Below are 15,441 nucleotides of genomic sequence, written 5' to 3'. Positions count from 1 at the left end.
GGCCGGGGGAGCCCCCGCTGGGGGCGGCGCGGGGCGGCGCGACCGCTGCCGGGGCGGGGGACGCTTGCCCCGGCGCCCCGCGAAGTTTGCTGGGGAGTCCGGCGGGAGCGACCCCCGGCAGCGGCGGCGCCCGCGGTGACAGCGGGAGGAGCGCGCCGGGGAGCCCCGCTCGCCTTCCCCCCGGTAAATAAAGAACGTCACAAGCAGATGTGGAGGAGTTCCGCGGTGTTGAGCTGGCGGCGGTCCCTGTCATCCTGCGAAACACATGGAAACGGGGCGCTCCGAGCCGCCCCGGAGCGGAGCCGGCGCTCCCCGGGCGGGGCAGGCCCGGGCCGGGGGGCGCTGGCTTTGGGGGATTTTGCGGGGTTTTTGGGGTTCTTGGGGCTCACTCGCGGGGTAGGAGCGGCAGCAGCTCTGCCGAACGCGGAACTTTAGGTTTCCTAACGCGCAAAACAATCAGCAATTTTGAGGAACAGCAGTCGTAGGATAGGGGRTGATGTGGAGGGTGGTGGGGCGTCYGCTGTGTACACGCACTAAAATCCGATGAAAAGACCCCCCTGAAAGTTTGCAGGCGCTGTGTGGGTGCAGACTGCTTTGCACACCGAGCAGGGTGGTAAAAGTTTCGGAGTTTCCTCGCCGTTGTCACAGGGTCACAGGTTATTCACCAGGAGGGCTTCTGCCTCCTCCTCTGAAGTTAATAGAGTGAGCGACACAAATCAGGTGGATATTAAATGTGCACAGTCACACGCGTGTTCAGTGTCTAACATAAACTGTTGAATATGTCWTATATGACTAAGGAAATAACTTTGCCTTTCCCCCGAGGTTTGRTAGGTCTCAGTTTTCCGTGCATCAAAGGTATCGTGCACTTTCATTTTTAGATGCTTAAGGAGCTGTTGGCAGGTAAAGAAGTATAAAATCCTGAGTGTGTTCTGACTTCTGTGGTCAGGACCCTTCAGATCCTCCTTWAAATCCTCCTCTGGCCTTCGTTTCTCTGGGTATCTTCAGACCATATTGTATTGCTTGAGCTGTGGARTCCTTAAGCCTTTTTTTCTTTTCAAACTGTGCTTCCCACAGAACAAGATCAAAGGGTTAAGATGTGATTCCAGCGCTCAACTTTTGTTAATTTTACCGTGGCAAATGCARTAGTGTGTTTTGGTAACTAACTCCGAGAGTTTCGTGGTGCACAGCAGCCAGCTTGGGTTTGTGTGATGCCTCTATTAGCAAGGCTGACTCAAAAGGAGTCAAAAGAGATGGGAGATAGGGAATAAAGTCATTCCAAACCTCTTCACTGATCACTCTGTGAAGTCTCCTTCTTGAGAACCAGTAGGGAGAAATTGCAATTTTTAAAATTTATTTTTCCTAAAATGSCATTGCTGCCTCAGGGATCTGGAGGGCAAATGCCAAGCTGACTATTTTATTCTCAATTTCAATTTTCTGCTCGGGTTATGGAGTGGTCCTTGCAGGCAGGGACTATAGGAGGGCACTCTCGGAAAAGTTGGGCTTTTTTTCTGTAGCTATGGGAGCTTGGCAGTTTGCATCAGAAAAAAGTAATTACTTCATAAATTCATACTTTGAAGACTACAGGACATTCTGATTTTTTTTTGTTTGTGTGTTTTTAGACTGTACAGAATTAAAATAGGTGCGTGGGTGGGTCCTGCTTTGTCAGGAAGGAGAAGGGAAGATGAGGGGGCACCAAATCTGCTTGGGGTTGCAGCTGTCACCCTGCAGTTTCCCAGGACAGCACAGCTTGGTTCTTAGGTACTGCAGGAGGTGAGCGCTTCTTGGAAAAATGTGGCTCATGGAAAGCTCTGACATCCTGGTTGGGGGCACTGGGTATTTTTTAAGCAGGAGTAAATCCTCAGAAAACATGCTTTTAAGTTCTTTTTTTAGGAGTTGAAAGGTWGCTGAGGGAGGGTTTGTGATTAAGACTCTGCTGTTTGAAGAATGACCAGTGAATTCCTTTAATTATTTAAATTTTCTTAGGTAAAACCTTTGATGGTTCTCCTTGATTAATTAACAGACGGCATTGATTTCAGATTTAGTGACTTTTAAAAACTAAAATCAGCTGCAATACTTGGGCAGGGACTCTTTTGCCTGGCCAAAAAAGTTTGTCAGAAAAACTTCCTCGAGTTTCTAAAACTTTATTGCCTTCCCATGTAAAGAACCGTGGATTACACGTGGAAATTAGGGAATGCAATCTGATGGGTGCTACTGCCAAAGGAAAATTCAAGTTCTTGCTCCCTCCAGAAAAACAGTGGTCAGTCTTACTTGCCACGATTTTTCATGGAGTTTTAATCGTGAAATTGCCTTTCCTGTAATGGATTTTCTTAACACAGGCAAGAGTTGTTTCAGTCTTTTTGCCCCGTTTGGGATTGTTTGTTCTGTTGGGAAAAAAAATAATCAGATAAGATCAAACATGCTCTGCAGATTGCAGCCTTGTGAGGTTACAGAGTTCCTTGGTACTCGGGAAGGTTTGGGTAAATTGAAGCAGAATAACGTAACTGCAAAGTTTGTTCTTCTGCAGAGCTCTTCCTCGCTCCATAGGCTGAGGCATACATGAATTTTCCTGATCTTAATTACTATTCCTGTCTAATTGCAGCCAGACTCTAATTTATCTCAAGGTAAGCTATTTAAAGCTCTTTTCTAATTGGAAGGAGTATACTTGAGTGATTAAATCTTTCCTTCAATATTTCTTACATCTCTTTAAATTGGTTATTAGATTGTTGTGATCTTTGCCTTCCACTCCAGCRTTTTGGAAATCATTACGCAGTTTGCAATAATCAATTCAATTAAACACGGATCAAAGAACGAAAAAGAAAAGCTTATGTTCAAGTATTGTCATTCTTGATACTGTCCTAAGAAGCTGGTTTGGAAAGCACATGCTGGGAGGTTTTCTCCTTTGTTCTYTCTCCTTTTAAGAAAGTGCCTTTGGGGATTGAAGAGATCCCTGGTGTGTTTCTTGTTAGACATAATTTATACTTTAAAAAAAAGAAAAAGTGAGCCAAGAGTTTTGAATGAAAATTCATCGCAGCATTTCCACACAATGGTGAGGAAAACAAATCACTTAGAAATCCTCAGCTGGGAAATACCCTTCCCCTAAATCCAGGGCAGCAGTTTTGGAGGGGGGACACCCCTGCTTGCGCGTGGGGGTGATGACAGTGACWAATGGACCTGTGGAATGGCATCCCCAATCCTAATAAGCATAATCTACCTATTTCAGCGTTCAATTAGAATTTTACACTTCTGCATTACGAGCTATTTTGCTTAATCCTTTTATAAGTTGCTGGGGTTGCGTGTTGCTGAGATTAAAGTAAATATAATCTGCTTTTCATTGTTATCGGAGCCCGTGGATTGCGTTAGCTCATGCTGTAATTCGGTGGGTGTCAGCAGAATTGTGTTTTTAACTGTATTCGGACCTGGTTATCTTGTTTTGAGCTTTTGGTTGTCAACACTGGGGTTGCAGATGTCAGAGGGATAAAATTGGCAACTATGCATCAGTGCTGGACTGGCAAAGCCCCACTCCATAACCCTTTTTTATTGCCAGTAAAGCCCAGATTGTTGTGTGCACATAAATACAGTGTCAGTGCACTTGTGGGGAAACCTTCCCCGGCTTGGGGCCATCCTGGGAGGATCTGTGAGTCTCTGCAGGTGAAATCCTTGTAAGAAGGAAGGGAGGAAGGTATCAGCATTTCACAGAGTTATTTTTAATTGATTTGCCAATCATTTTTCTTTTGACTATAGAGGTATTTAGGAATTCCACTTAGAAGCAGTTAGAAGATGCATCTTACTTCACTTTATTCYGTGAGAAAAGCGCTCCTGCAGGGAGGGGCAATGCTCAGGACTGCCTGGCTGTTGATAAGAGCGTTCATGGATCAGCCATATGAGACAAACAGTTAAAACCATCCTGTGGAGCAGGGTGTGGACAGATTCAGACACCTTTGATATTGAAGTTATTTATAGGGATGTAGGCTCCGAGTGTTGTGGTTTATACCCTGCCTGCATTCAGCAGAGCCCAGGGAAGGGCAGACTTGTCACTGATGTGTTTGGCACGGTTGGATTGAGTTCCTGGAATCCCTGCTCAGAGAAATCAGCATCTCATCAGTTCTCAATCAGCGCCATTAGAATGAAAACCAAAACAGAACTTCAGGCACTTGAGGCTCCGAGTGCTCCCTGTGATTGTTCTGAGATACCCCCAGCCCTCTCTCATCCTGGTGCCTTTCTCTGGAACATGTCCTGGAATCCTTCTTGTTTGTCCTAGTGCTTAGGATGAGTTGGGGGCTGACCCGCTGGAGCATCTCCTGGATTCTTTGTTTGTCCTAATGCTTAGGGTGAGTTGGGCTGGTGGATTCCATCCACTGGCCTCTGCTAAAACAATGGAATTTGAGGCAGTAGTCCCTTGGTTGTTACTGTTTTGGAAGGGTTTCTTTTTGGGTCATTCAGTGTCACTCAGATCACTCAGAGGATTTATGGCTGGAGAATGGATTGGGATCTCTTGTAGCTCTTCTCTCACATGAGGTGTTTGGGTTTGGCTCTACGAGGCAAGGATTTCACCTGCAGGCTCAAAGTTGGGTCAGAAATGTCTGTTTGCTTTTGYTGCTGTGCTTCCAGTGTGGAAACTTTTGCTTTACAGGTGCCCTTCTAATGGAAAACTCAGCTTTATCACCCTCCATAAAAAGTAGTAAAAGCCTTTTGAAAAACCTGGATTTCAGGGAAGAATGCAAACATGGCTTTTATGTGAAAAACTTGTCTGTAAATACCTCATGTGTCTTTTGCAGTTCAGCTGCCTCAGCCTGGGCTGTCCCCCTTCACCTCTGATTAACAGCATTGGGCCTGCAGGAATCACAGAGAAATGTTTGTCCTGGTCTTGACGGGGGAGAAAAGGGGAGAAATGCCTATTTTGGGTGACTACTGAAGTACCTGGATTTTGGAATCCTCTTGGTGAAGCTCAGGTGTCGATTGTCTCATTGCTCTGCCACCGGTCCAGCTCTGTGCTGAGCAGTAAATGCTGGGAGTGCTGGTTTGGGCTGTTTCAAGTGGAGACGATTGGATTTTATGACGCAGAAATTGTATGTAGTACCTTCAATAGCAGTCTGTTCATGGAAACAAATGCCTTTCTTAAAAGTAGAATCTTTTGCTAAGGAAGGGGGAATGAGGAGGAGAAAGGAGCTTACAAAAGAGCGCTTATTTCTGTAATTTTACTCACCGCTATCAAAGCCATTCCAAATGTAGTCACTGCCAGAAAATGTGGCTATTTCAAAGTAAATTAAATGCTTGGGGGCTACAAGACAAACTGGGAGGTATTAAACCTTTGAGAATTAYGGAGCTGAGGATGGGACCAGGAGATGTTGGTTTTGTCTGGCCTTGTGGTGATCTTGCAGATTTTCAGTGGCAGGCAGAAGCACGTGAGAGCAGGTGAACAGGATATTATTGTTCTCCCTGGGCCGTGCTTCAAAACCTTTGTGTTGTCTCCTCTTCTCCCTGTTTGGCTGAGGCTCCGTTGCCTGGTGCCGCTGTATTGATCCAGGGGTTGGTCAGCAATTTGCTTAATCTTATTCTGCTTTTGGGATTAGGGCCGGCTGTGGGTGTCTCTCCTGGTCCCTGAGTGAGCACTGGAGGGCCAGCACTCTGGCACTCTGAAGGTTGGGTTCCAAGTCTGAGGAGGAGTGGGAGTTTGCAGAGGGTGCGTGTTACAGGTTTTTCTGGAATATGGGAAACAAAGAAATGAAAAGCCAGGGTACAGTTAGACCAGGGGTCAGCCCCAGCTTGACCTTCATGTCTGTASGAGATGATATACAAGAGATTTATATGGGAAGTGGCATGAGGATTAATGGAGAYGGAAAAAGGGCCTTTTAAAGCCTCTGCCTCCCCCTCTGCAGCAGAGCGAGGACTCTGTGGCCGTGTGGAAGTTTATGTAGGGGAYGGAGGTAAGTGCTGGTCACCTCATGGGCAGTGCTGCAGATGGCTCTGCAGTGAACTTCCCTTGTTTGGGTTAGGAAATGGCAATGAGCWCGCTGGACACATGCTGATAAACATGGATGAGCTCCTCCTCTGCCCCAGCCAGGCCTGCCTGGGCTGCAGGAAATGCTCCAGRGGCTCTTTCCATCCGGGAAGGAAGTGTGACAGCAGGACAGGGAGCAAGAGGGAGTTCCAGTCTCTGCCCTGCTTAGGGGCTGACACGCAGCCAGCAGCTCTTCCTTAATGAATGGTGAAGCATCCCTTCATTTGTAGGTTAACTTTCTTCTCTGTGCTCTGTGCCTGATGTGTTTGTGGTGTATCCTGAGAGTGCTTTTTTCCCACTTTCCAGCTCTGATAGAAATTGCCATTCCAAATTCTTCAAGGCAGAGTTCAGCAGGATTCTCCTGTTTGTTTCTCATGGTTACTTTCAGTYTGGCACCTGCTTGCTCCCTTGATCCTGACCATAGGTCACTTGGTAATTCTGGTTGGGAGGAACTGTGAGAAATCTCCAGTCCAGCCTCCTGCTGGAATCAGGATCAGCTGTGAAGTCAGAGCAGGTCACTCAGGACTTGATCTGGTCTGCGCTGGGAAACCTCCAAGGACGGGAGATGGCACCACCTCTGTGGGTAACCTCTTCCTTGGTTTAATTGTTCTCCTGGTGAAAACAGGGTTACTTTGGCTTTTAATGTCCACCCTGAACCTCTTCCTTCAGCTAGTGCTGTGTCCCGTTGGGAAGATCATGGCTCCCTTTCCTTGGTGACCTTCTTGACATGTTGGAAGGTTGCCAGGAGGTTGCTCCAAAGCCTTCTCTCCACCAAGTGGAATAAGCCCTGTTCCCCAGCCTCTTGCCAAGCCATTTTGCTGGCCCTCATATCTTTGGCAGTAAGATGCCAGCAGGTTGTTTGGGAATGGGATTTGGGCAGGTGTGATTCCAAGCTGTGATGCAGTTCTTGAGGAGTGTTACTCCTGAGGATTCATTAGTGGAGATGCATTACAAAATCCTTCCTGTCCTCAGCAATGTGCAAAGGTAGTTCCTTAGACTGRCTGCTTATACTGGAAGAGGTGGAAATTGCTGCAAAAAAATTAAACTTCAYAGGCAGTGACCCTTCTGAGGGGAGAAGGTGGTACACAGTGGGTGGGCAGCTCTTCCCCAGGAGGCTCTGTAAGGTTCTTGTCCTTTGAACCTCAGGATACCAAGCTCTGCGACTCTTTTCCCCGCTTCCCATGAGATACATGGTTCTGAARCAGATGGAAAACTGAGCTCAGTCTCCTTCTCACTTGGTTGCAACACCTGAAGTTGCATCTTTTGTGGCCACAGTCAGTGGAGCGTGCAAACATGTGATAAATGTTCTCAGAAATTTGTTTTGGGCRGGAGTTAACCCATAAACTCTGGGCAGTGCTTAGAGGCCTGGCTTTTCTAAGCTGGGTTTATGCGAGATATTAAACTGAAAAATGAGTAGAAAGTAGAATACAGGGATGAAAATAGCAGCAAACAAAGTTTTCCTTGGCAATTTAGCCAAGGAGTGCAGCTCACTATTGCGTATTTTTTTTTTAAATAGCAGAAGCCAAATGCAACAGGGATAATTTGGTTCAGGTAAAATCTGTAATCTGAACCGCAGGAGAGTGTTGTAAGTTGTGTGGATGAGAATGTTTTTGATACATWCATCCCTCATATTGTTTCTTGAGACTCCCTTGACAAAATGATCTCACTTTTGTGCAGATGTTGTCTCTTGTTTCCCTGGTGCAAAATAAGAGGCTTTGAAGCMGTCCAAGGATTTGTGTCGATTTTCAGCTTCTTGGAAAAGCTGCTGGAGACGGCTCCACTCAGGCTATGGATGGAGCTGTGAGCGCACCTAGAAATGCACAGCACCAGGATGCAAAATGTGGGACAGAAACAAAGCTGTTCTTTTTGGGAGGTTCTGTGTTGATTTAGCAGCGTCTCATCTGTGAATCTGCTGAGGCCACTCCATGGCAGGGCTTCAAATTTTTTTTTCAGTCAGCTATCAGAACTGTTATTGGTTTGAATCACAAGGATTTTAAATAATATTTTTCTAAGGGTGTCCACCCAGATCTTCATTCAATCAATTCTTAATTTTGCCTCTTTGCTGTTAAAATTTGACTCTCTCAGTGCAGCAGTAACATTTTTATTCGAGGCCTTGACAAAGTCACTTGGGTTTCAGAGGAAATGGCTAAAAATAAAYGTGTTACCCACTGATTCTTAGGAGTGCAAAAGTGGCTGGGCTGGTTCAGACCAAGGGTCCATCYGGCCTGGTGTTCTGTCCTGCAGCTTTCAGAAATGAGTGAGCAGGAAAAGAAGCAACAGGGCAACATGGGAGAAATATTCCTGCAATATTCCTGCATCTGCAGCACCTTCCAGCTCAGCCCTCTGGGTCCGGTGGTATGGATGAGCCATAATAAATTTATTTTCAAGTGCCTGCCCAGGTTTCTCTTGAGCCTTTATAACCTGATTTTGTTCCCAGTGTTTTGGGAGGGATTTCTCTTCTGCTCTGTGCTGTGTGAGGACCCTGCTGGTGGTGTTTGGAGCCTGGTTCCAGCCAGCTTCATCCATGGATATTGTGAGATGGAGGAGGACAAACAGCTCGTCCCTGGTTGCTGTGTGTGCTGCTCATGGTTTTTTATATTGGATCATAGCTGTCCCCAAGTCCTCTATTTCTGGGTTGAAAACTCTTAGCTTTCATTATTTCTTCATTAGGGAAGTTGTGCTGGACTTCTCCCATTCTCCTATGAGCAGTTCCACTTTCTATGTGTGTATTTATTTATTTAWTATGAAGCCACCAAACCTCCTGCCACTTGGAGCTCTGGCTGAAGCAGGGATTTATATGATTTATGATGATTTCTTATTTACTCTCTGCTCCCTTTCCAGTGATTTCCCCCCCGATCTGTGTGCTTGCAGCTGAGCTGATGTTTCCATCCCTGTGTTTACCTTGGACCCGGCAGTGGCAGAGGTGAGCCTGGGCTGGCTGCTCTGCTCCTCCCAAAGTTATCACTTAAATTATGGACATCGAACTGGGCTCTCCCAGTGGTGCTTCACTGAGTCTCCATCCTTCTAGCCATGCTGGTCCCTTGGTTTCCTTGGATTCAGGAGCAGGTTGAGTGTGCCACTGCAGCTCTTCATCTGTGACCTTCCTCTGTTACTGGCTCTTGGAACAGCTCAGCCATGCTGGTAACAGAACTTTGAAGAGCAACTGAGGATCTTGGGCCTGGTTTTATTTTTTTGAAAAAGTTTTTAATGCTGAAGGAATACTCAGCTTGTGTGTGCAGACTGGATTTCCATCGTTTCCTCTGACCTGTGCTGTTCTGTTGTTTTTAAACAACATGGAGGACTCTGAGGTGGTGCCAAGCTGTTTTAAGGGGAAGCAGAGATGTGTTGGAACTTGTTTCCTATGCTCAGTTCCCTAGAAAAGTTTGGTGAAATGTGCCTTTGTTTCTCAGAGGACATTCACACACTGTGGTAAAGGGCTTGAGTTCAGTAATAATTAATTCACTGCATGGACTCCTCCATTTCTCGGGCCTACACAATGATGTCTTGATGCCTTTATTTTTATTTCCCCCCCAATATTCATATTTTTGCTTTTGACATAGAAGTTGAGCGGTGTTGTGAAGCAATTAGAACATCTTTACCTGGAAGGAGAAAATGTTCACTACAGAGTGGATCAGGAGGCATAAAGCTGAAGACAATTTATACTAAAATTCTAGGCTGAAACCCAGAAAATGCCTTGTTTTGTCACGAGACCCTAAATAATCCCTGTGTGTAAAAGGGACAGGCAGGGTATAAATTCATGGACGTGTGAGAATTACTCAGGGTCATTAATGAGCTGTAGAAGCCTTGTCTATATGCAAATTCCTGTTCAGGGTGGGATTTGGGTGAGTGTGGTTAATGAGGTGGGGCAGCGGTTCGGTCAGTCAGGATGAAAAGAAGCAGTGAGCRGAGCATCCTCCTCCCTCTGCCTGGGAGAGGGATGAGAATTGGGGGGAGGAAAGCTTGGAAAAGTCAGGGAGTATTARAATGTGCAGTCAGTGCTGCAGAAAGCTGGGATTTTGATCACTTTGCTCTCAGAGTTTTCTTAGGCAGCTTTGTAGATCTTGCTTGTCCTCATGGCTGGAGCCAGGTGAACGCAGGATTGTGCTCGGGAGTTCACTTGCCATGCTTTTCATGTATTTTAAACCATAGGTGTGGCTGAAACTTGGCTTCTGAAATCCCTCATTCTGGCAAGGGGATTGTTTCCATGCAGGGCAGGGGTTATTGTGGGAATAAATTAATTGAATTTGGTGTGATTGTAAGAAAAAGGGGCTGGAGGATGGGCTGGTGGGGAGTGGTACAGGGTTGATGGCACTGGGAAGTGAAATATCCCTCTCTCCACCAAGCCAGTGTCCTTGGCATGTGCCAGAACCCTGGGAAATGTTTCTATGGGCCCTGCAGGGCTGTGTGTGGGCCAGGAAAATACTTCTTATGGAGTATATATAGTATTCTAACTAACTATATGCTTCAGCCTGTAGSTAACACAACACTGGTAATTCATATAAAAATGAAGTTTTCTGGCATGGACAGCSCTGAAAGCTGGAAGGACAGAGTATCCCAGGTTCTGAGGGCTGAAATAGGATTGTGGGGCTCAGCTGAGCTCTGCCAGGAGTTCAGGCCTTCCTTCAGACGCATCTTGTCAGTCTCTCTGGCTGCACGTTCATTCCGAGCCCTTTTCTTTCTGCTCATTGAACACGGAAGAAAAGCAGGAAGATCTGCTTCCTCTCCTATTCTTCTGTCATCTTTCTGCATTTTTACCCAGTGGGAAGAAGCCTGGCGTTGTGGCCGTAGGAAAAAGGGAACTTCCTGCTCTGCCTTTCTTTGTGCCCGGGGCTCTTGGAGCCTTCCCCGGGATCCGCGTTCAGCTTGGCACGGCTGCTGGCCCCTCGCTCTCCTTCCAGCCTGGGCTGCTCCTTGCAGTGAAATCCCTGTGATTCCTGACGCTCTCCCCGATTCTTTAGTGCTGGCAGCAGCAGCCAGGGAAGTCATCCGTGTCTCATTAGCTGACTGACCCAGGATCCCGAATCCGCCTCGCTGGGAGCTGGGGTGAGGAGGTTTTCCATGGGAGCTGAATTGCTCCCTGCTGGGATTTTCACCTGGGCTTGGATTCACATCGCAGAAAGTTTTTTTTTCTGATTTCTCTGGTCAGAAAATATATTTTATCACTTTAATGTGTCAATATGTGATGTGGAAATACTGATTTTATTTTTATTGCTTGCAGTAAATAATCCCAGCCTCATTTTTTCTTGGKGCTGGTACCTAAAAAGCTGAACCTGGGGGTTCACAGGTAGATGCTTCTATAAATTATAAAGGGGCAGTAATCCTTCTAATATAACAATATAATTCTTAGCTAATACAGTGGAARAACATTTCAGAGGCACAAATCCTTTATTTAAATATAATAAAAACAGAACGTGAGATGAAAATTKCTCAGAATTCTTCAAGCTTTTAATTAGTCTTGATGACTTATTGCCATATGACTGCTTAAAAAAAAAAAAAAAGCTGTGTACTTTGGCTGCCTGACGTAATTGCTGTGCATGGGTTTGAAGACCTTAGGAAATAAAGAAATGTGGAATAGTGGCTCTTTCTTTGAAACTTGGCTTTTTTCGTGCAGATGCCAGTAGGATTGCTTGATGGAATCCTCCTTCTCAGCTTACTGACGTGGTGGGAACTTGTGGCTCTGTGGCTCTTTTCTCTGATGGCAATTCGGATTAATTGTTGGTAGTAATGAACTATTATTCTCAGTGGACTGGTGGCAGAAGGGAATGAGGTATTTGGTCAAAGTATTTGTTGTTAGCAGATTTATTTCTTTTGGAAAGGATAATATTTTAGGGATAAATGATCATTTCCCATACCTGATGTTTTAATCTTATCTTGTAGTTTTCCTGTTCTTCCTTCCTTCTGCCTTTCCTTCCTTCTTCCCCCRTTTTGAGATTTTTTTTTAACAGTTATCAGAGGTTTTTCTGTATTCCTGTCGTTCCAGATAAAATCCCAACCAAACATCCTGGTGCATCCAATGGGATGCATATGACCAAGGTGAGTTTGGTACCTGCCGACAAAGCCTGAGCTCCATCCAGTTCACAAACGTTGGGAATTCATTTCTCAGAAGGAAACTTTTCCTCAAATTCCCAAAGAAAACCTTAATTTTATCATCTTCCATTTTAGCTTCCTTTTTTTTTTTTTCCTTTTTTCAAGTGTGACTTATGAGCTGATCACTCCAGTTTTCCAGTTTTCCCTCTCTTGGGGCATTAACAGAGCCATTGGTTACTTTTCAGGGAAATGAGATTCAATTATGCACTGCCTTCACCCTGCTGTTCAGTACGTTGCAAATCAGTATCCAAATTTAATATGATTCTTAATTAAACCTTCTTAAGATACCAGAATAATAGTTAGGGATGATGTAGTCTGTCTCCTGTGCTGCATCCTAGAAAATGGGACAAACGAGGAGGAAAAAGAGTGGATAGTTTGGATATTTTTGAGTGCATAATCTCATATCTTGAAATGTTATCTCATTTGCAGCTAATTAGTTGCAAAGTTTTAGTGGATAGCTAATTCTTCAGCACTGGATGATAACTTCTGGCACGTGGGGAATAAATCACTTGGTGAGGTACAGAAATAAAAAAGTGGTTTTTTTTTTAAATATTGGAGAAAACCTGCACCTCTTACGGCAATAATTTGTTTTAATCAAGGGATGCTTAAGTTGACACACACATGCCAGGTAATGTCTGTTGGTGCAGCAGGGATTTACAAAGCTTTGCAAGCAAACATCCAACCCTGGATGAAGGAATGCTGCTCTTGGTGTGTGTCCTGCTGCTGAGAGCCTGGGGAAGCTGCTCCTGGGAGCTCCCTCTTTATCCRTGGTGCAGTGAGTACATTCATTGAATTCCAGGTGCATTTTTCTCCAGCTTTCCCTCCAAATTGACTCACAAAAGCTCTGTGTGCTTCATGCAGCTATTTGAGATATTTAGGAAGGAACCAGAGCTTTTTTTTCTGGTGTCCTGTGGGGAAAGGATGGCTGGAGGGAAGTCTGTCAGGAGAATCCTGACTGTAAACCCCAAATCACTCCAGGAGTTTGTGGGACCATTTATTTTGTGTTAATTATAGATACTAAAATGGATGCTTCATTTTTTAAAAATCACTGAGGGAGGAGAAACTGGCTGTGTGTTTGTGACCTCCTGCATGACTTCTTTGTCTTTTTTGGACAAAGAGACAACATTTCAGACTATTTCTGAGTGCTCTGACTTGTTATCCTTTGGTTAGAATGCTTTAGACCYTTGTCAGAGTGATTCTAAGAGCACACTGTGTTTAGGAAGTGCTTTGCACATCTGTCTGCATTTCCACTGTACCTTATTCCATAGGAGTTGGCTCTTCCACCAGCCAGGAAGCTTTAGTGAAGAACATTCCTAATAAAAAGCAAATTTGTCCRGCAATGACCCTGTCCCAAATCACTGTGTTCACTTCTAGCCTTAGGTGTGAATTATCTGCCCGAAGAGAGGCTCCTTGTGTCAGAGCCAGGCATTTCCCAAACTGGAATTTCTGCCATTACTTGTCATGGAAATCAGAAGCTCGGGAAGAAGAATTCCCAGCTGACAAGGTAAAGACACCGGGGACRATTAAGTTTGAGTGTGGCTGAAAAAACCCGGAGTCTCCAAGAAAATGGAGATTACCACTGTGTCAGCAACCTTATTTAATACCTGCAGTAATAACGTGGTTCAGCTCGTGGGGAGAGTCTCCTGAGCCTGTTAAAACTTTCGTTACGGATTACGAGAAAACGTGGCTTGCTTTAAATCAAACCTGCTTTAGACATGACTTAAGTCTTGGCAGACTTTTCCCAACAAATTTCTTTCCCAGCTGCAGCAAGTCCCTGCCCCAGTGCCCTGCCCAGCATGGTTGGTGTGTCCTCATTGTCACCAAACTAAAAAATCTCCCAGGTTTAAGTGTTCAAACACTGAATTTGGGGTCTGTGGTCACCCAGTTTGACTGGGTCTCTCTCCCAGAGGGAATAACCTCTGGAAAAGGTCTGGAATGGAGTTCTGGAGGATTGATTGCTTGCCCTGATGTGCCAGGTTTTATGTGTCAACGCTTTTAGAAGGTATTTCCCATCTCCCAGAGTGTAGCAAAACACCACAGGCRTCTGCCAGAAGCATAGGACAGCCTTTAAGGCACAGGGATTATGTTGGAAATTCCAAATTCTGCCTGTTACCAGCAGCAATTCTTGGCGCTGGAGCTGCCTGACTTGACTTTTCCAATATCCTGTCACTCATCACTGAATTTTGGTACTTTTATCCCTGTGGGCAGTGACAGGCATCCCAAAGAACTCAGTGCCATCACTGCCGTGGGATCAGATAGAGGGCTCTGGCTGGAATTCACAGCTTCAGTTTATTGGTGTTTGGGTATGAAACAGCATCCTGACCTTCCTGAAACTTCCTGAATTTGGGGATACCCAGCTTTTACAAATATTATAAATGAGCAGTATTTGCCAGGAGCAGGTARGGAGATTAATTATGGATTAATTTATTAGAATAATTATCTGTAGAATTCCAAATTCAGTGGTTATGTGCTTCCATGGATCGAAAGAAAAGGCTTTTGGTGGGAGATCCTGTCCAGAAGCTTCCACCTGAATTGCTGCAGTTCTGATGATCTGCTCCYTCCTGACAGATACTTAATGTTAGCCCTGAGCTTAAAGTTGTAGAACCTGATTTTAAAATTSCAGAATCACAGAATCATGAAGGCCGGAAAAGCTTCATCACGCAGATCGCTTGGTTCAAGGGTCATGATGTTTCTATTAATAGATGTGCAGCCATAWAATTCCCAAGGAAATCTCTTGTTTGGGAGCCTACAAAGGTAAATAACACCTGATGACTGCAGTTTTATGGCTGCTCTCCCAGCTGGTGTGGCAGGGAATACATTACTGGGGGAAAATCACCAATGCAGGGGGAGCTTAAGGAAGCTCACATCTCTGGAGGGAGCAGCAGCAGCTCTGCCCRGGCTGCTTTGGCACTTCCAGCATYRTTTTGGTGTCTGATTTTTCCTGGTKTCAATCTGTTTTCYTTGCCAGCTGTTCAGATGAGTCGATGTGCTCCTCYAGTTACCCCATGTCCTTTATGAGYGCTGATACCTTGGATAAATGCAGCATTTCTTTGATTAAGAAGCACTCGAGCCCCTGTGCATGCAGCAAAAAGCGAATCCCATTTGTACTTGCTGCTGCCTCGTACCTGTTCCTTCAGTGCTGCTGAACTCCCAAAGCCTGGAGCTCCCACTCCAGCAGAGAGAGGAGTTTTCTCCTCTGCTTTTTGGTGAAACCCAGTAGCCTCCTTAAAGCATGGAGGATGTTGCATATTTATGGCTGTTCTCCTGCGCTTTTGCCTCCCCTCTGGTTTGAATTACAGCGACTCCAACCTGGGGCTGTTTTGGTTGCCYGAGACAAATGCAGGAAGTTACAGCCT

General features: G+C 45.4%; 1 protein-coding gene across 2 annotated transcripts in view; it reads left to right on the top strand.

Annotated features, from left to right (window-relative positions):
• Positions 1-15,441, top strand: part of PIAS1 (protein inhibitor of activated STAT 1) — a 48,952-nt gene that overhangs the window by 383 nt on the left and 33,128 nt on the right. Inside the window, exon 1 of one of the 2 annotated variants that reach the window (XM_057372279.1) lies at positions 13,364-13,589. The exons of the other annotated variant lie outside the window; for it this stretch is intronic. Coding sequence (XP_057228262.1) covers positions 13,425-13,589 — 165 coding nt within the window. The 5' untranslated portion in view covers positions 13,364-13,424. Of the gene's footprint in view, positions 1-13,363; positions 13,590-15,441 lie in introns of those variants that run through there. 2 annotated transcript variants of the gene reach the window in all.

Source organism: Malurus melanocephalus, unplaced genomic scaffold (genome assembly GCF_030028575.1).
Source record: "Malurus melanocephalus ecotype Western Australia unplaced genomic scaffold, MMel_1.1 scaffold_169, whole genome shotgun sequence".
NCBI classification, from domain to species: domain Eukaryota; kingdom Metazoa; phylum Chordata; class Aves; order Passeriformes; family Maluridae; genus Malurus; species Malurus melanocephalus.
This window is presented reverse-complemented; position numbering and strand designations above follow the sequence as displayed.